Source organism: Anguilla rostrata, chromosome 6 (genome assembly GCF_018555375.3).
Source record: "Anguilla rostrata isolate EN2019 chromosome 6, ASM1855537v3, whole genome shotgun sequence".
NCBI classification, from domain to species: domain Eukaryota; kingdom Metazoa; phylum Chordata; class Actinopteri; order Anguilliformes; family Anguillidae; genus Anguilla; species Anguilla rostrata.
The window spans coordinates 55011879-55032044 of NC_057938.1; the positions used below are offsets into that span (position 1 = coordinate 55011879).

Below are 20166 nucleotides of genomic sequence, written 5' to 3' on the forward strand. Positions count from 1 at the left end.
CAACACACACACACACACACACACACACACACACACACACACACACACACACACACACACACACACACACACACACAACACACACACGCACAGACACACACACACACACCACACACACACACACACACACACACACACACCACACACACACACACACACACGCACACACACACACACACACACACACCACAGCACACACACACACACACACACAGACCACAGCACACACACACACACACACACACCCCACACACACACACACACACACACACACCCCAGCACACACACACACACACACACAACACACACACCACACACACACACACACACACACACACACACACACACACACACACACACGCACAGACACACACACACACACACACACACACACACCGTTCGTTTTAATTTCGCCCATGTGCCGATTTAATGTCACGGAAGGAAAGACTTTGATGAGGCAGCTAATCCAGCCCCCCACCACAAACCCCCAAACCCCGCTAGGGAAAACGAACACCCCCCAGGTCAGGGCTGAAGGGTTTTTTTTCCCCCAAACGCAGCGACAGACACGGTTCAGGTGAGAAACAGGGGCTCACAGCGGCGATGGCCCTCGCCCATTTATCCCACACCTGCACCTGCAGCCAAAATCTGCTCCAATCACAGCCAAGCCAAGCTGACCTCAGGGAGCCTCGAGAGGGAGGGGCGCGAGTCGAGCCCGTTCCCCTTTAAAATCTCACACCGCTTAAAACGGACTCTAGGAATACACGGCTGAGACGTTGTTGAACAGGGTGTAAAAAATAACTAAATAAATAAATAAATAAACTCATACAGGATAAAAGGGAGGGAAACGGCAGGTTTGGCGCGGGAGCTCGCCCGGGCGAAGGGGAAGGTGTCGTGGCGCCTACAGCAGGAGGGCTCTCACAGAACTCCAAATTAAAGAGGTGAGAAGAAAGGAGTGTGTAAAAAAAAAAAAAAAAAAGGAGAGAAAACATCACCGCTTTCAGACGCACACCCGGTTTTCTGGATGACAGAGGCAGACACAGCGGGGGGCTGGGAGCACTTCCTGCCGTGTTTCCCCTGACGCTGCGGAGGTCAGGAAGCACCAGGTAAATCTGGCAACCTTGCCGGCATCACCAGAGAACTCCTCCGCCTCCTTTCGACGGCTACTGCGCTGCTCCTGGGCCCGGGTACGAGGACCACTAGCCGCTAGCAAAAACACGCGTAGGGTCAGCCTGAGATTTCCGCGCCATTGCGCGGGTTAAACTCCGGAGTGAGGGGGCCAAGGCTCAGGTACAACAACCGCTGCAGGGGGAACAGTGTTCGGTACCGGCGCCGGGAAACAGTTGCCATGGTAACCCCCCCAAAATTCCGAAAAGGGAAATCCATCAGCTGGCTGGCTGGCTGCATGCATTCCGCAGGACGCGCTTTCTGACCTGCCTCCCATCGGAAGCGACCGGAATGTTTTTTTTCGGGATGGAATGGTTCCAAAAAATCTGGATCCAAATTTCTCCAAAAGATCTCCAAGTGAAAATTTGGAGAAAAGTATCATTTCATTTGCTGTTACACTTCAGACATGCAGTGATAGGTAGCCAGCATGTGTAAGTATTGGGCAGCTAAATCCAGCCCATGTCAAACGCAGTCAGCCGAGTCAGATCATTAACAGAAAGGCCAAAATGGCGGCCTGCGGGTTTATTTTGTGTGAAACTCACAGACCTGTGGTTCCCTAAAACGAATCAATTAAGGGCCTTTCTTTTTATTTCTGTCAAGAGGTTAGTGCTTAAAAAACAGAGAGAGAGAGGGGGAGGGAGAAAGAAAGAAAGAGAGAAAGAAAGAGAGTCAGACACTGTAGTCACTGGCCCACCTGCTGTTTCTAATATGATCTAAGAGTCTGGCAAATGCTAAAACCAGCCAGGAGCCACACGGCCCCATTCCAGAGTCTCTCTCCCCCCCGGGTATCCACAAAAACCAACAGTTAAAAGTTCCTTTCCCAGCTCCATCCTGCCCCCCCCGCGCCCCGCCCTGCGCTTTAAACTTTGAGGAAGGGGGGAGTCTGGCCCCCAGGGTTTCGGTACAGCGGCCGAACTCCCCCTGAGCGAGGACGGGACGGATTACAGTGCACATTTCCAAGCTGGGCAAAAGGCGCACTGTAATCGGCTACTCGGGTCTGTAGTTTTGGAGCCTTGCATTTTTTCACAGTGTAGGATCTGGCAAAACTCAAACAGCACAGAGCATGTCAACATTCCCACATTTAAAAAAGGCACCCAGAGCCACAAAAAGAACAAAAAGAAATGATTTTTTTTTTAATACAAACTAAACGAGAAAATAGAAAACAGAGAGAAAAAGGATTTTTTGGCAGCTTTAACTGACTTTGGCCTGAATTCAATCAACATTTGTCCTTAAATTTTAACAAGGGAAGAAATCCACAGTGTCACAGGTTTTCTCCGCAAACTCAATTTGCGGAGTTAGTCTTACCGATCACTTGAGCTGGCCAAACGTCTGGTGGAGAACAAGAAATTCTCGCTTGTAATTTGTTAGTCAAACTTAAGGGCAAATGTTGGTTTAATTACAGCCTCCGTCATTACACACACAGGCCTGAATTCAATCAACACTTGTCCACAGCTTTGATTTATGACCAAAACGCACGCGTTAATTTCAGTCTTAATCCCAGACAGACACGGTTTGGCACAGTTTAGGAATTAGCAAAGTCATTTCGCCAAACTGCGTTGGTGCAGGATGAAATTTAAAATTACGAGTAATGTTACGAGCCAAAGTTCGGGACAAACGCGGACTTGAATTCAGGCCGCAGCCTACAGCAGGTCATCTAACGGGACAGTCGGAAGTTCATACTGAAATAAAACAGTGAAAAGAAAGGGCGGCTTCTGGGAAAGAAGGCTCAGGGAAAGGATTTAGGATAGGTCAACGGGGGTTAACGTGGCTGAAAATAAATCGAGCCACCATTTTGATTTCACCCCAAAAAAATGAAAAAAAAAAAAAAACTAGAAATATGGCCTCGCGGTTGTATGCCTCCGCCAACCAGTAGGCAGTGCTCTGTTCGACCGTTTGGACATAAAATGTCATCACTTCATCATTTTATCCTATTAGACATTTGTGTGAAACTTCGTCATAATCAGCGCATTAATTCTTGAGTTATGGCCAAAAACGTGTTCTGTGAGATCACAGGCCACGGCTGTGTCGTCACAGAGACACAAAAACAGCTGTTAAGTGCCTTAAAAAAAATGAAACAAAACAGGCGCTCGCACTTTTTTTGAGAGAACAAACGTTCCTGGGATGTCATTGGGCCCATTGGCCTCTGAGGGGAAGTCTCCGGACTAAATAGGGACAGAATGAGCTTGGTGGTGGGGGTAGAAGCTCACAGCTAAAAGGGCCGTTCGGAAAAAAAAAAAAAAGAGCACTTTTTCGGTTCTTTTCCATTTCCTTTCGTTTCCTGCGTACCTCTCAGGTACGCTCGCGCATAACCGTTAAACGGATGGGGGGGGGGGGCAGACTGAAAGAAGAGAGCCCCTCCTCCCTAATTCAGGGCCGCTGTGAGAGCCGCTCTTCCCAGGTCACGTGACTTCAGAAATGAAGAGGCGACGCCGTTACCGGCGCTGATCTCTCCTGAGGCAAACGGTCGCTGCTCGGAAACCCGACGCGCGGGAAATAGGGAGGAAAGAAAAAAAATGTATGAAAATGCAAATGTGTTTTCGGGGATGCTTTGAGTGTTGAGCGCGGCAGAGGGAAAGGGAAAGGGCAAACGCAGACAGGGGATCCCCCCCCCCCGCGCGCGCACCAGCCCCCCAGGGAACACAGAGCTGCAGCCCATCCAGGACCCAGAAGCAGCCGCCGCTCGACTTTCAGAAGCAGCTCTGCGAACTCGCTGAACTCTTCTTCTCTATTTCTGTCGCCCTTTCTGTTTCTTTTTGCGGGCGCGGCGAAGTTTTTCCCCTCGTCCTCGATGTTCAGAGGGGGACTTCCCCTCGCGCCCGAGTCCCGTCTGCGTGCGGGGGGGGGGGGGGGGGGGGGCGCGGCATGAGAGACATCTTTCTGCTTTCTGTTCGGAAAAACCCCCAAATCTGGGAGGCGGAGCTAAGGCAAACCAGCGGCGGACCAACACCTGCGACTACGGGTGCACTTCCCCCGCAGGCAGCGGTTACCGATGAAGTCATTCGTGGAACAGGAACAGGAACAGGAAGTGGCTTGCAGTGCCCTACATCTGCTCGGCCAATCAGTCGCGAGCGGCACCTCGGGGCACCAATCGGATGGACTTCCTGTTGAGGCGATCGATCCTTTGTCTCTGCCTGAATCGAGGTAAAAGGCTCCTGATTGCGGCCCGGGTTCTGGTTCTGGTTCTGGCTCTAGTGTTGCCGCAGAGCTGTAGGTCTGGACCACAGCTGATTAACACACAGGCCTCAAACCCTACATAAAATAAACACTGGCAGCCAGCGGAGAGAGAACTGCAGATCACACACGCAGTGATTAAAGACCTCACACACACACGCATCCTCACTCACTCACACACATGCATGCACACACATACACACACACACGCATACACACACACATACACATACGTGCACACACACACACACTCAAACACACACGCATGCACACACCCACACATACACACACACTCAAACACACACGCATGCACACACCCACACACACACTCATAGTGAGAGTGACCACATTCTGACATTAGGTTCAGCTGGCTGACTGAGGTAATCTGAGTGGTCAGTCAGAAAGAATCCAGCCGGACGGTAAATAAAGGCAATGAAATATCAGAATAAGACAGACGCGCACACAGACTTATCTCATGATTATGATCGTTTTTGAGCAGAGATAACAGCGGGGGGAGGGCGTGACACGGTACACGGGCGCGAGAGAAACGCTGACACGCGCGGTGCAGGCAGGCCGGTCACAGGGCACACGCTCCCCGTTTATTAAGAGCGTTCCCCCCCCTCTCCCCCCACCTTACCGCTGTGGTGATCTGCTCCGCGTTACGGACAGTCACGCACGAGGCCAGCCCCCGGGCAGGGGGGGGGGAGTGATAACCCTTGCGCAGAGAACGCTGTGAACACGCACACGCACACGCGTGTAGCAAACGCATGAGCCACGTAGCGCCCGTGCGACAGCTTCCACTCACACAGCACCGCGACGCGGACGATCGTCACGGGAACGGGCGGGCGAGCGATCGGCCCGACCTGCTGCTCAGACCGGAGAAAAGAACAAAAAAAAAACCAGAGAGCGCAGCACTCCGAATCGGCCGACAGCCCCCCCCCCCCCCCCCCGCCGAGGGCAACGAGATAAAAACCAGAAACAGAACTGAAACCTTCGCTGCGGACCCGCGCCGCGGCGTGGGGAGCGCTCTCTCACAGCGTCCGCAGCGGCGGCGGCGAGACGCGGCTACGCGGCCACGCACAGAGGCGCAGAAAACCCCGGGATTCGTCCCGCCGCCGTCTCCGCGGGACGGACAGACTGACAGACTGACAGACGGACTGACAGACGGACTGACAGACGGACAAACAGACAGAAAGACTGACATACGGACAGACAGACGGACAGACTCGGCGAGGGCACGGCTCAGCTTCTGAAAGGTCCCTGAGGAGAGGGCCGAGCCAGACAGGGCCACACGCAGCCTCACCACCCAGAGAGAGACACGCGCAGAGACACGCCACCCGTCCCAGACGCAGGAAAATAACCGAAAATACCACAGAAACTTTTTAAAAAACGAAGCGTGGAGCTACCTACCATGATCACAGCGCGGGACTCAGAAGGACTACGCTAGGGCTCGCAAAGGAGATGACTGGCAAGCACACGTTTTTCACATGCGACACGCACAGACCTCTTCCTCCTCTCTCTCTCTCTCTCTATCTCTCTCTCTCTCTCTCAGCATTACTCATGTGACCCTTCACTTCCTGTAAATTTTATTTCACGCTCTCTGTGGCCACAAACTTCCTGTTTTCATTCAACATTTCGCAGGGCCTGACACTCGTGCTGCCTAGCAACAAGGACGGTGCCAGAACAGGGCTATAATAGTATACAGGAACTACAGCAGGCCACAGACTTAGTATCAGGATAAATATAGGTAACGTATTGTCATTTCACGTTATGTTCTTCGCACCATAATATTTGCTGCGTGTTGCGCACGTGTACACAGTTTCCACGTTCCTGTGTGTCGCATGCGTTGCTTTAAGGCTGTAGTTTTCCTGCCAATACAGCAAACTCAAACTTAAAAAAAAAAAAAAATGAATTGATGGAGGGAGAGAGAGAAAGAAAGAGATAGAGAGAGACAGAGTGAGAGACAGAGAGAGAGTGCGATACAGACTCCAGACTTCCTCGGGTTTGTAGACCGAAACTGAACATGCATGAAGCATGTGCTCGCACTGTGACCCCACATGCACATACACCGCACATACAGCATCTCAACACCAGACTTATATGAAACCATGACAACGTAAAGTTCACATAAAGATGACAAACATGCCTCTTTTACATCAAACTGTTTTTTTACATTCGATAAACGCTCTCTTTCAATTTCAGTTCATTTCAGGAAAATGAAACGAGCGGTGCTGTCTTCAACCAACATTTAGGACAAAGTCCACTGCAGATAGACTGAACTGACCCCTGTAATGAATCACAGCGAGTCTCTGGAGAGAGATTCATTTAGAAACTAAATGGATCACCGCTCTGTGACCTACAACAGTGTTACACCACAGATAATCTCCTTCTGTACCTACAACACTGTTACACCACCACAGTGAATCTCCTTCTGTACCTACAACACTCTTACACCACAGAGAACCTCTTTCTGTACCTACAACACTGTTACACCACCACAGTGAATCTCCTTCTGTACTTACAACAGTGTTACACCACAGAAAATCTCCTTCTGTACCTACAACACTGTTACACCACCACAGTGAATCTCCTTCTGTACTTACAATACTGTTACACCACAGAGAACCTCTGTCTGTACCTACAACACTGTTACACCACCACAGTGAATCTCCTTCTGTACTTACAATACTGTTACACCACAGAGAACCTCTGTCTGTACCTACAACACTGTTACACCACCACAGTGAATCTCCTTCTGTACTACAACTGTTACACCACAGAAATCTCCTTCTGTACCACAACATGTTACACCACAGGAATCTCCTTCTGTACTACAAAACTGTTACACCACACAGTGAACTCTTCGTACTACAATTACACACAGGAACCTCTTCTGTACTACAACACTGTTACACCACAGATAATCTCTGTCTGTACCTACAACACTGTTACACCACAGTGAATCTCCTTCTGTACCTACAACACTGTTACACCACCACAGTGAATCTCCTTCTGCACCTACAACACTGTTACACCACCACAGAGAATCTCCTTCTGTACCTACAACACTGTTACACCACAGAGAATCTCCTTCTGTACCTACAACACTCTTACACCACAGAGAATCTCCTTTAGTACCTACAACAGTGTTACACCACAGAGAATCTCCTTTAGTACCTACAACAGTGTTACACCACAGAGAATCTCCTTCTGTACCTACAACAGTGTTACACCACAGAGAACCTCTGTCTGTACCTACAACACCGTTACACCACAGTGAATCTCCCATTATTGGAGCTATGACAAACTGGTCAGCACCAGAAACAAATAATAAACGCAGAGATTGACACAATTATGTGTGGGTTGAGACCCCCCCCCCCACCCGAAAGCAGCCAATCCGGGGATTAATGAGGCCGTTTGCGAGGGGTACGAACCACAGGACAGCATGCGGAGAGTAGCACGAGCGATCCCAGCTTCTCAATTCCACAAATAAACTCACCAATCATTGTAATTAAAGTACGGGGAGAGAGAGAAAAAAAACAAAACAACCTGCTTATTATGCAAAACACTTTTCTGCAGGAAACAAAAAAAAAAGAAAAAAACCCGCTGATTACTCTGAAGCAATTATGTGGAGGGAAAACGCGGGGAGCCCAGCTACCCGTCGCCATAGCGACAGAGCCACGGCAACGGCGTGAGGATGACTGACAGCAGGTGAGAGAGAGAGAGAGAGAGCACCCGGGCTATTTAAAGGCACAGCCGGTTCCTGTGGAGCCTCGACGCTCTTCTGATTGGTTCCCCCAAAAAGGAGGAATGGTTCCCCGGATGGTGATGCAACCGTTTGCAACTGCCGTTACGACCCAATGCAAAAAAAAAAAAAATTTAGGGAAAAAAAACAACAAAAAAAGAACTTGCGGGCTCCTGAGGCCGCACCAGAATGTTAAGAGGAGAAAGTTATTTGTCACGTGTGGGTGTCCTATGTGTGGAGAGAAAGTTAAACGAGGGTTTGGATTAGTATCGGACATCGTTAGTCGTGTGAGAGTTCTCGTTAAGGGTGAAAATCATGCACTTTGACGCGCTTGGCATACCTGACTCATTCTAAGCATTCTTGAAATGGCATCCACTCCATAGTGTCCCTGGTGGTCCTGTTGAGAATTGCAACACTTTAACTTCTCTTTCCCCCAACAATCCACACTGATCACTGCAACCACTTGAAGATCATCTGAGACTACAGTGAATGATGTCATTCTCTAGAGGAGCTATTTCTCCAGTTATCAACACAGAGGTGACCCGCTTCAAAATTCCCTGGCGGGTGCAAAACACTACACGCTACAACACACACACGTACACACACACAGGCACACCACACCCAACGCCCCATAAACATGCAAAACATGTCAAAAAACACCATACACATCAGCTTCAATAGTCAGACAGACACCGAGACAGGAATGCAAAACGTACATCTGAAACTATCACAGAAGATTAATACCAAAAGCACTGGTCTGATTGGCCAGTCTCCCCCCCCCCCCCACCAGTAGCACGTTAGCATCCCTCCATGCAAGCGCTCTTTTGACAACAACAGTAATAATAATAATCCAAAAACCTTTCGCATAAATAAACACAAATCCAAGTCACCGGCTAGTTCGCTACGATCATGGGACACAGTGAACGAGCATCTTCCAGCGTCGGAAAGAATCATCTGAAGTTTCTAGGAAGAGGGGGGCGCAGGGCCCGGTTTTTTTCGGGGTGTGTGAATAATTCACGCAGACGGCGGCTCGCTGAGGGGCGCAGACGCCTCGATTCCAAAGGGCCTAAAATGGCCGCCGGCAGGACGGAAGCCGGGACAAACCTGCAGACCCCGCAGCCGTCCAGGACTGAGGAGCACGACGCCGCTGTTCTAGACCACCCGAGTGAGCGGCCACACTCCTCACACGGGGGGGGGGGAGGTAAGGGGTCAGGCCCATATAGGGCAGAATAATATGTGAACAAGAATATAAATGATTACATTCATTAATTGTCACTGATTAGTAAGTAAGAAAAGCAGTGTCCACTGAGTCAGACTCAATCATTCCGCAGAATTAGACAAGCACACACACACGTGCGTGCACACACACACACACTCATTTGCACATACACACACACACACACACACACACACTCATTTGCACATACACACACACACACACACACCTCAACCGTACATCACCACGCATGTGAGCGGGCGAATGGGCTCGGGAGTGACTGCCAAAGACCCAGCCCGAAATCATGAGCAGTTATCAATCGCTCCCAGCTGTGAGAAAGAAGGGGGGGGGGTGGGGAGAGAGGGAGCAAGAGGGGGGTGAGAGCAAGGAGAGGGGGAAAAAGCGAGAGAGAGGGAGAAGATTGAGAGAGGAGGAGAGGAGGGGGGAGAGATAAAGTGCGAGAGAAAGAGAGAAAGACAGGGACAGAGAGAGACAGAGACAGTGAAAGAGTAAGAGAGACAGCGGAAGAGAGAGAGTAAAAAGTCCCACGCCCGTCCCCCTTGGTAGGGGTGGAGGGGGCTGGGGTGGGTGGAGGGGGCTGGGGTGGGGGTGTAGTTTGGGGGGGTGGGGGGTGTAGGGTGTCGATAGCGGGTATCTTTACACTGGCGGATTACGACTTCCCAGTGTGTGCAAGCTAATGGCCCGGCCCGCGTACAAAAGACGGTCTCCTGGAATGTGTGGGGCATAAAGGAGAAGGCCTGTCCCGGGAGGGGGGGGGCACGGGGAGGGGGGGGGGGTACCCCGGCACACAGAGAGTCCGCTCACAGCCCATTCACTGGAAAATAAAAAAACCTGCCGTCCTGCTAACTGCACGTCCAACAATATGGCCTCTTCCCTTTTCGCCACTCTTTCCAGGCCCTCGCTGATCTGATTGAATGGGGAGTGGGGGGGGGGATGGGGGGGGGATGAATAATTGAACGGCGTCCAAGCGAGGCCGCGCGCGCCTTTTAGCCTCCATCTTGAGGAACGCCTGCAGGACACAATACATCTCTCTTAGCCTCAGCGCTGGGGCGAGACACACTAGCACACACAGAGACGTCTCCCCTCTCCCCTCTCCCCTCTCCCTCTCCCTCTCTCTCTCTCTCTTGCTCTCTCCCTCCCTCTCTCTCTCTCACTCGCTCTCTCCTCTCTCCTCCTCTCCTCACTCTCTCTCCCTCTCTCTTCTCTCTCTCTCTCTTCCCTCTCTCCTCCTCTCTCCCCTCTCTCCTCCCTCTCTTCTCTCTCTCTTCTCTCTCCCTCCTCTCTCTCTCTCTCTCCCTCTATATCTCTCTCTCTCTCTCTTTCTCTCCTCCTGTTCCTCGGTTCTCAGGGTAGATGTGTACAAGTGACACCCGACTGGGTGTCAGACGGATCGAATTAACCACTGCACTTCATCACCACCTTTAAAAGACACGTAGTGAACACACAAACCACACGCACACCACCACAAGACACCACACACACACACACATACACACACACGCACACGCGCACACCCTCAACCCACCCCCAAAAAAAATGTATGGAAAGCTGGAGTGAGAATGAGCTGTATTTCTCTGAGCTGCGCAGTTGAGCGGTATGGAGTTCACCAAACCACAGGGCTGAGGTATTTAATCCCTGTGGCCAAGGAAATAAGCTTTTTTTCCCCTTCTTCTTCTTCTTAAGCCATTAGCCGAACGCTTTATCATTTTCAAATTTCCTCGGCCCAGTTATTGAATCCAATCCCCTCCAGTTCCTTGAAAGGCTTCGACGACATCAACGCAGACGCCGAAATTATTCGGAATCAAATTCGGGCTGCGGCAAAGCGTCCTCGCTGACGAATAAAAGATAAGACCAGGAGATCGCTGTATCTTTAACGTGCGACAGACAGCGCTCGCTGTCATTTAATTTGGCATTCAATAAAGCTTTGAAAGACAGGAAATAGGGGGTTAGCGACGGGTCCAGTCAAACTACGGTGACATTAACGTTCAGAGGCGAGCCAGAATGACTTTTTAACAAGGCCGGACTCGGACGTGCTTGGCAGGGGCGGTGTGAGGACAGGGTTGATTAATAACAGCAGCGAACGCAGAAGAGGCCCTTAATATAAATTTAAACTGAGCAGAGCAGAGAGTGTTTCTCAGTGTCCACAGCGTGGACTCGGTGCCACTTCAGAGAGCAAAAACAGAAAGAATGCAGCGTCCGTTCGGCATCATCGAACAGCATGCTTTCTCTTCTTCCATTTTTAAATGCTACCTATTTTGTGATAAGACATTAAAGTGCATCCAGAATGGCATCTTATCCAGAGCAATTTAGATAAGTGCGTATGGTTTTTTTAAAAATTTATTATTCCAGATTTTATCCCTGATTTTCACACAACCCCAAACTCAACCGTGCTTGTTGACCTGCCGGCAACCTTTCCTGCAGACGTCAGGAGGGGACGGTAGACACGCTACTTCTCCGATTCACGCGCCGCACATTCTCACACATTCTCAGAGGGTAACGAGGTCGGCATAATCTCGGTTTTTTTGCGTCCGTGCAGGTGCCTGGTCTGACCAGCAGTGGCCGCTAGAGAGCCCTTATTATTCATCGAGCGAGGCAAGGCCAATCACTGCCTCGCCAATACAGACCTCACACCTTGCGTTCAGAACAAGCACCTGTAAAGTTTTTAGGCAACTTTATCCAGCTCATGCAAAAGTCAATAGTTCCCATAGCCAACAGAAAATAGTAACAGCAACAACTGGACATGCAGACAGAACAAAATGTGCATGAACCAACGTGGAGCAGACATGAAGGATTCCAGAACACTCCGGCTTGGATCGAGCCCCTGGAACACTTCCCATTATGATGTCACAATGGAATTCTTTCTTTTTTTTTTAAAGCTTCACAATTACACAAGTTCCTTGTTGTTGTTTTTCCTTTCATTTTTGACATATAGGGCTCTTCCCAATATTGTGGCCATTTTGATTTCAAGACATTTGGGTAAAATAAATACATTTCCAGGGTGGGGAAAAGTTTGATATGAACAGAAAGATGCCGGAGCTTGACTACGTAAACGCAACTGCAAGGATTGTGTGCTTTTTTCCCCCCACTGGACAGATAAGGATAATACACAACTTCCGTGATTTAAATCACATGGTTTTTGTTTAAATAAAAATCATATTAATCTGATCTGGCACAGTTATGCCTTCACCAGATACAAAAGGGATGTGTTTTTTTAAAGTGCATAATCCCATACATGACAGTACTTTGTTTATTTCTGGATGATTTACCAGGAAATTAAGACATGACTGCATAACTTAAGAACAGAACTCTGATGACCTTTTAAGGGAAGGTTTTCAAGTGAAACGATTTGGGTTTTGTGCCTGAATCTGTCTTATTTTTTACAAGGCACTTTCATAAATACGGTCACTTAATTCTGTCACTATGTTCATTCGTTACTGCACTTATTGTGTTGATGCATGAAAAATAGTCCAATTAAACATTCTATCGATAGCTATTCATTCAACTAGCCCGAGTTAGCCATTGCGATTCTAAATCAAACTGCCATTTTGTTGTTTATTAATCTAACTGTTGTTACGTCATGTATTGGACAGGATGCATAACAGCAGTCATGTTAAGTCATTTTCAAAATGATATGTTGGAGAACATATGCACACACAAGAGCAATAACTAACAAGTACAATCTAACAAATGGAAATAATTAGCCATACTAAGAGTGCTTGGCTGCGTTTACACAATTATCATTGATTGGTTGCATATGTACATGGATTTCTCTTACAATGCAAATATAATCAATCTAAATTAACACTTTGGAGATGTTATCAATGCAGCAGTCTGAAAAATGCAGAAGAATTTCCAATTATGTTTTTGCATTTGATTTTCACTGAAGAGACCTCACGCAAAATACAAGAGAAAAGATTTTTTTTTTTTTAACTGATTTAACAGACGTTTTATATCGTTGTCATAGTTTGCGAGTTTGAGATTACACACACACCCACACACACACACACACATCATGTTGTGCAGCTGACCCTTCCGGTTTCCAACAGGAACAGTCAGGCATCAAACTGAGCAAGACGTTTTGTCCATATTATGGACTATATATATTATTAATCTAAGATATTTACTCTACAATACAACACACACAGAGAGACTTCCACAGAACAGCTGTCATTCTCCAGCTTTGCTAAAACAGAAACTGTAGGCTGTTATTTCATATGTCAAAAACATTTTTCTTTAAAAAAAAAAAAGACCTTCTTTATGAATAATTGTCTTCCAGCCAGAATTCCAGGCCCAATCAAAACCACAGGAATCACGACTTCCAGCCTGAAGGCAATCAGCAGCGATAGAAAGAAGAAAAAACGGCTTCAGAAATACCCACATTTTGCACCCCAGCCTCTACATCGCGGGTTCGAGGCGAACACGTGTGCCCTGTTACGCAGCGAGGAACACATCGACAGAAATTTACTGAAAAGACGGTTCTCATCAATCAGCACCTTTTTTTAGTTTTAGAAGGGAAAAAAAAACATGAAATATGTGCATGTGCACACACGCATGTACACACCCATAACCAGACACACACACACACACACACACACTGGAAAACAAACTACTGACTCTCCAAATCATTGATTAATTGAGGGCTGCACCCCTTACAAAATGTAAAATGCTGAAAATATATTATATACTTAAAATATGTAAACATATATATATATAGAACATACAATAAAGACATTATTACCAATATATTAGCAGCACTTCATACACCCCATATATTAGTACAAAGCTTTCGCCTCAAGTCTCAGCATGGCCACAACGTAGCACGAAGAACGTGAGCTTGGAACCGAACTGGGGTTGCCAGTTTGATTCCCGCGCGGGTGAGGCACAGCTGTACCTCAACCTCAGTGAGCATCCGATGTGTAACTCGCTCCACAAATGTGAGAAATATAGCAGAATATGAATTCCATGGGACGTTCCACACAGGCACCAGGTCAAAGGTCAGGCTAAAGGTCGCAGATTGCTCATTTGCTAACACTGACTATCGCATGGCCAAAAACCACTTTCCCTGAGTTTTAGCCTCTAACAGGGTGACCCCTTAGGGGCCTTAACTTAATTAACTTAAGTTAATTTCATGTCAGCTTCCATAGTAACGGTTTTCTCTTCCCGATAAGCACACAGTTTGAACATGCTTACTGAGATGCAGAATCTTTTATTCTACTACACCTTTCCCACTTTGATTCAGCACACAAGAGGGATCAGGTGTTCAGTCCATACACCATTATTCAAAAAAAAAAAAAAAACAGACAAAATGCGAACATATCCAGCAGCCAATCAGCAGCTCTGCCGTCCTCCGGTAACCCAGAGAAACGGAGAGAACGGCTGTGTCATCGCTCCGCTCGGGTGAGCGCGCGCGGTCGACCCCGGGCTAATGATCGACGCGCTGGAAACTGGAACGCTCCACATTAGCCAGGGTAACGGCCCACAGAGGTCATGTGACCCGCTCCTTTCCCACCGCATGCGTTTCACTGCTCCATAAACCTCACAGGAGAATGTGCACCATGTGACCCCGTCCTTCAAGGTAAATCTGTCCAGTACACACACACATGCAGACACACACACTCACACAGACACACACACACACAGACATGCATACACACACTCACACACATACTCAAACACACACACACTCACACACACAGACACACACACACACACACACATGCACACACAGTTTATTGCCCAGTAAGGTTACTGAATGTATGGAATGCCCTATTGTTCTAAAGCAGAGACTGAAGAAGCATTTGCGCTACACAGATAACAAAATAAAACAAATAAAATAAATATCTCTGATTGTTTGTGCTGAGATGTAAGACTAAATTCCCCAACACAGGGGACACCATAAACAAACTCAGTACCCAAAGGGCAAGTGGTGTTTTTGGGGGTTAAATAACCAGGAACAAACAAAAAAAATGTAAATGAAAAACAAATTATTGTGAATACTTTAACTACCCCACCCCCCCGCCCCCACCCACCCCACTCCAAACACAGTGACTCAGATCCGTGACTGCGTGGGGGACGTTCACGATTCTGACCCTCCCACTGGTCTCCATCCCCGTCTGACGCTCGAGGAAAAAAGATGCGTTCTCATCCGTCGGCATGGCAACGACCTTCCCCATCTCGCGTCAGGGCCGAATGACTCCTTTCCACACCTACACAGGTGGGCAGACGACTGAACTTCTCTCATATTCATGACGGCACTAAGGACACGGGGGACGTGTGAGTGCCCTGCTCCCCCCCCGCCTCCTCGTTCTGAAACTCATAGCCCCATCCGCCCAATAAGGGGAGGGGGGGGGGGTTAGCATCTGCTCCGTGATCTCCACCCCCTGCCTGCCCACCCTGCTGTCCCGTTCGGTCCGGCTGGATTCCGCGTTCCCGCCAGAACTCTCCGGCGCGTTTGATCGCTGATGCGTACGGACGGCGGTTAAAAAAAAAAAACTGCAGACGCAGAGAGTATTGGGTGACAGGGCTGCCTTGGAGAGAGACACCCCCATCTGCAAAACGAGTAAAGCAGGTGAGAGCGGGAGGGAGAGAGAGTCAGAGAGAGAGAGGGGGTGAGAGGGAGGGAGAGAGATAGAGAGGGAGAGAGGGAGCAAGTGGGACAGAGAGGAAGGGGGGGGCAGTGAGAGGGAGAGAGAAAGGGAGAGAGCGAGGGAGAGAGGGAGAACAGGAGCAAGAGAGAGAAAAAGAGAGAGAGAGAGGAAGAAAGAGAGAGAGAAAAAGAGAGAAAAATATAGAGAGAGAGGGAGAAAGAGAGAGAGAAAAAGAGAGAGAGAGAGAGGGATATAAGCAGGTCCTTTCAGCGGGATGACTCTCGATCGCCCGCGCTCAGCGGACTTGTATTACCCGTCCTCCGCTGGCCGAGCTCTCCCGCCCGGGCGTGTCCTTCACAAGGACGTGCTAATTGCTAACCAGCGCGGCCTCCACAGCCTGGACTGCAGCTCTGCGGGAGCGGAGCAGAGAGACCTGCAGCTTCAGGACCTCACACACCTATTTATAGAGTTACCAGACTGTACAACAGCCGCTGATCACCAACCACACAAACATACACATATATATACATACACACACACGTATTTATAGAGTTACCAGACTCTACAACAGCCGCTGATCACCAACCACACAAACATACACACACACACACAGATACACAGATATATACATACACACACACGTATTTATAGAGTTACCAGACTCTACAACAGCCGCTGATCACCAACCACACAAACATACACACATATATACATACACACACACGTATTTATAGAGTTACCAGACTCTACAACAGTCGCTGATCACCAGCCATACATACACACATACATACACACATAAAAACACACACACACACATAAATGCACACACACACACACACACACATAAATGCACACACACATACACACAAACTTGCACACACACACACCTATCATATACAGTACATACACATATACACACGCATACATATACACATACACACACAATCATGCATACACACAACTACACACACGCACACACACACATACATACACACATTCATACATAGACACATACATTCACAGACCCACATACACACACACACACGCACGTTATTACAGTCTCACACTCTGGGCACCAGACCGATGCATCTGGTACCAATCTCTCTCTCACGCCCAGCTGCAGCGCTCTCCCGCGTTTCGCTGTAAGGGCCTGTCCCACTCCAGCAGTCAGTATGGTATATTTTCCTAGGAAATTAGAACATTTTTCAACATTAACGCTTCGTGCTTCAAAAAACCCCCAAAAGCTGGACCATCTCCATCTCACACATCTGGATCTCAGAAACGCGACCGCTACGTAATACACGCACATAACACACAATGAATGAGCCCTCAGTATGTTCTCCGTAAAAAGTTATAGCGTTGCGTGTAATCTTTCACATGTGTCAAGTATGTTTGATTTGCTCTTTAAAAAAATGCATTTTTGTGGTGAGTGCCCGTGATTGTTTTGGAATCTTTCGAACGGTTTAAGCACGCTTGCGGACGAAGCCGGGGTCACGTGACTCTCCGCCTCCCAGCCTACCTGTTGTGAGTCACTCGCGCGATTTAAGGATTTAACTGGATAATTTGCCACACAAGTTCAGTTATTACTGCGTTAGATGAATGTAATAACTTACATAACTTACAAGGCTGCTTGCATAAATGGGGCAGTGTAGTATAATGGGTAAGGAGCTGGTCTCGTAGCCTAGAGGTCGCAGGTTCGATTCCTGGGTGCGGCACTGCCGCTGTACCCTTGAGCAAGGCACTTGCACCTGCGTTGCTTCAGTACATATCCAGCTGTATAAACGTAATGTAAATGCTGTGTAAAATGTTGCGTAAGCCATTCTGGATAAGAGCGTCTGCTAAATGCCTGTAATGTAATGTAATGTAATGTAATGTAATGTAATGTAATAAGTACAAGAACAGGCCGCTCGGTCCGTCCACTGCAAGCTCGTCATCCGTGCTTCGAAGGGAGAGAATCGGCACATGGGCGCGGCGTGTTTTCCAAACGGCCAGCGTCTCAACCAAGCATCGCCTCGTGTGCCGAATTTCAGGGCGCTGCGATGGACTAGTGACCTGTTCAGGGTGTTATTCCTGCCTCACACCCACTGCATGCTGGGATAGGCTCCAGCAACACGACTCTGACCAGAAATAAGTGGCTCAGAAAATGGAAGGATGGATGGATGGACGGACACATTACAACTCTTTACAAATATATGGGAAAATATACAACTATATTTCAACCCAATATATTTTCCTTCAGTCACTGGCTCACAGTATGCTGCAGTACTCTGGGGTTTCTGGAAGGGCGACCCGCAGCCCAAACGAAAACGGGCCGAACGTCGCCCGGCGAGCCGAGCTTCAGGGCCGGGCCGTCCCGTCCCCGGCACAGAGACGCCGAACGCCTGCCGGGGCTCGCCGGGAGAACGAGGCGGCTTCACGCGGGGGAGCGGTCTCCCGTTACACGCCGTGTCGCGGCGCGGCGAGCTCGCGCCCAACGCCCCGCTCGCTCTGCTCCGCATTTAACGGCTCTATCAATCAAAGGCCCGGCGACGGTTTGGAACAAAGGGGACGGCTGTCCGCGAAATCAGTCCGGGGGGGTGGGGGGTGGGAGGGCGCCGCCGGTACCGCCACGGCCGTAAACTGAGCCCCGCGCCGCCCGAAAACAACGGGCCCTTTCACTGGCGGGACGGGCGCTCGGTCACGTCAGCGGAGTCACGCTGGTTGATCACCCCCCCTCCCCCTCCCCCCTGCCGCTGCGTGTCAGGCGGAGCTGGCGGTAAACCCGTAGACGGGACGCACCTGATCGGCCAGGTACGGTTCTTTAAAATTCGTTTTTAAAATTCCCCCGTCCCGAAACGATGCATCAGTTTTAATTCCGCGCGCGGCCCCCGCGGAATCGGCGTCCCCCCCCCCCGCAGAGGTGCGGAGGACAGGAAGAAGAGAGACGCGCCCGACAGCTGCGTTCGGTCCGCCTGGCCGAGCAGCGCCATTTCGGTGATGAACGGCATCTTCGGCTCTTTCAAAATGACACAGGGACTCTTCCAGGCTCTTTCTTTTACCCCCCCGCCCCATCCACCTCATTTCACACGTTCACATCCATCACAAGGCCTTCGTATTAAAAACTTAAAATATTAAAAACTTATGCCAACAGAACGCCCATTATGAAGCCTATTTTAAATTTAAGACTTTGATTTTAAATGAACTGTGGGCAGTTATTTCAGCAGAAGTGCAGGAATGCCATTAGCAATCGGTCACATGACTTAGCTTCCGTTACACACTTTTCCAGGGATGACCTGGGAAAACCAAAGTGGGCGGAGACCGCAAATTGTGTAGCCAATCAGATGTCAGGGGGGGATGGTTGACTCTACTCCTCTACTGGCACAGCGACGCCTCTTCCTTCAGACGTTTAGTCTCACATCAAATGGTGGTGATGACGGTGGTGATGATGATGATGGGGGTGCCACTCAGTCGTTGCTCTGTTGGGAGATGCCAGTGACAGGGCACGCGATGCCGGGTTACAGAGTTAGCTGGGTAACCGCGCTGAGTAAGACCCAGAACAGCTCTTTTTACTCCAGTGCTTCAGGAAAACCAACCCCAGGGCTGTCCAGATGATACAGGGAATCTTATTAATTGGAGAAACCAATAAGAAGGCTACTCTTCCTCTTCAAAGACTTGTCTTTGTGTTTCCTCTTGGATACGCTCAACAGAAAACAAAAAAAACATATAAAACAAATGAATAAAATGGAAATGCCTCCATAAAAGAGGTTGGAAACAGAGTCTGAACTAGCGAGCCAAAATAAACCATCACACTTCTTGAGAATAAAGGTTAAAAAGAGAAAGCAACCCTTCCAAAGTCCGCACATAGCATAACAGCGAAGCACCCTGGAGGTCACAGCTCTGAGTGGGCGTGTGAAATGGCGGATAAAAACAGTTTTTATTTATTTTTTTATTTTTTAAAATGAAAAATAAACTCTCACGGAGTGAAGCCTGCACAGTCCACAGTCAAAACTGCGGCTGACAAGTTAACGGCTGCCTCTGTAAGCGTGAGTTATGAGTCAGCGGGGCAGATCCGTCTCATCTCGAGCAGCCGTCAGGAGGCGGTCGAAAACCCTGCCGATCACACCGAACAACATTTCGGTTTGAAACATTCTAAAACCACCTCGTCAGCCGGTGAAACGCTTTATAATTTTATCTTTTTTTGTTTTTTTTTAAACCCGGAAAGTTGTACTTATAAACAGCACCTCACCCGGGCCCCGTTACAATCGCCAGTTATCTCCATGAGA

The 20166-nt window shown here is 48.9% G+C and overlaps 1 protein-coding gene across 11 annotated transcripts in view; it reads right to left on the reverse strand.

Annotated features, from left to right (window-relative positions):
• dnmt3ab (DNA (cytosine-5-)-methyltransferase 3 alpha b) overlaps positions 1-20166 on the reverse strand; it is a 147807-nt gene that overhangs the window by 89724 nt on the left and 37917 nt on the right. For 9 of the 11 annotated variants that reach the window (XM_064340698.1, XM_064340694.1, XM_064340691.1 and 6 more), the window contains one exon: positions 8421-8477. The exons of 1 other annotated variant lie outside the window; for it this stretch is intronic. In XM_064340698.1, coding sequence (XP_064196768.1) covers positions 8421-8477 — 57 coding nt within the window. Of the gene's footprint in view, positions 1-5745; positions 5880-8420; positions 8478-20166 lie in introns of those variants that run through there. One more of the 11 variants, XM_064340700.1, reaches the window with a different exon arrangement.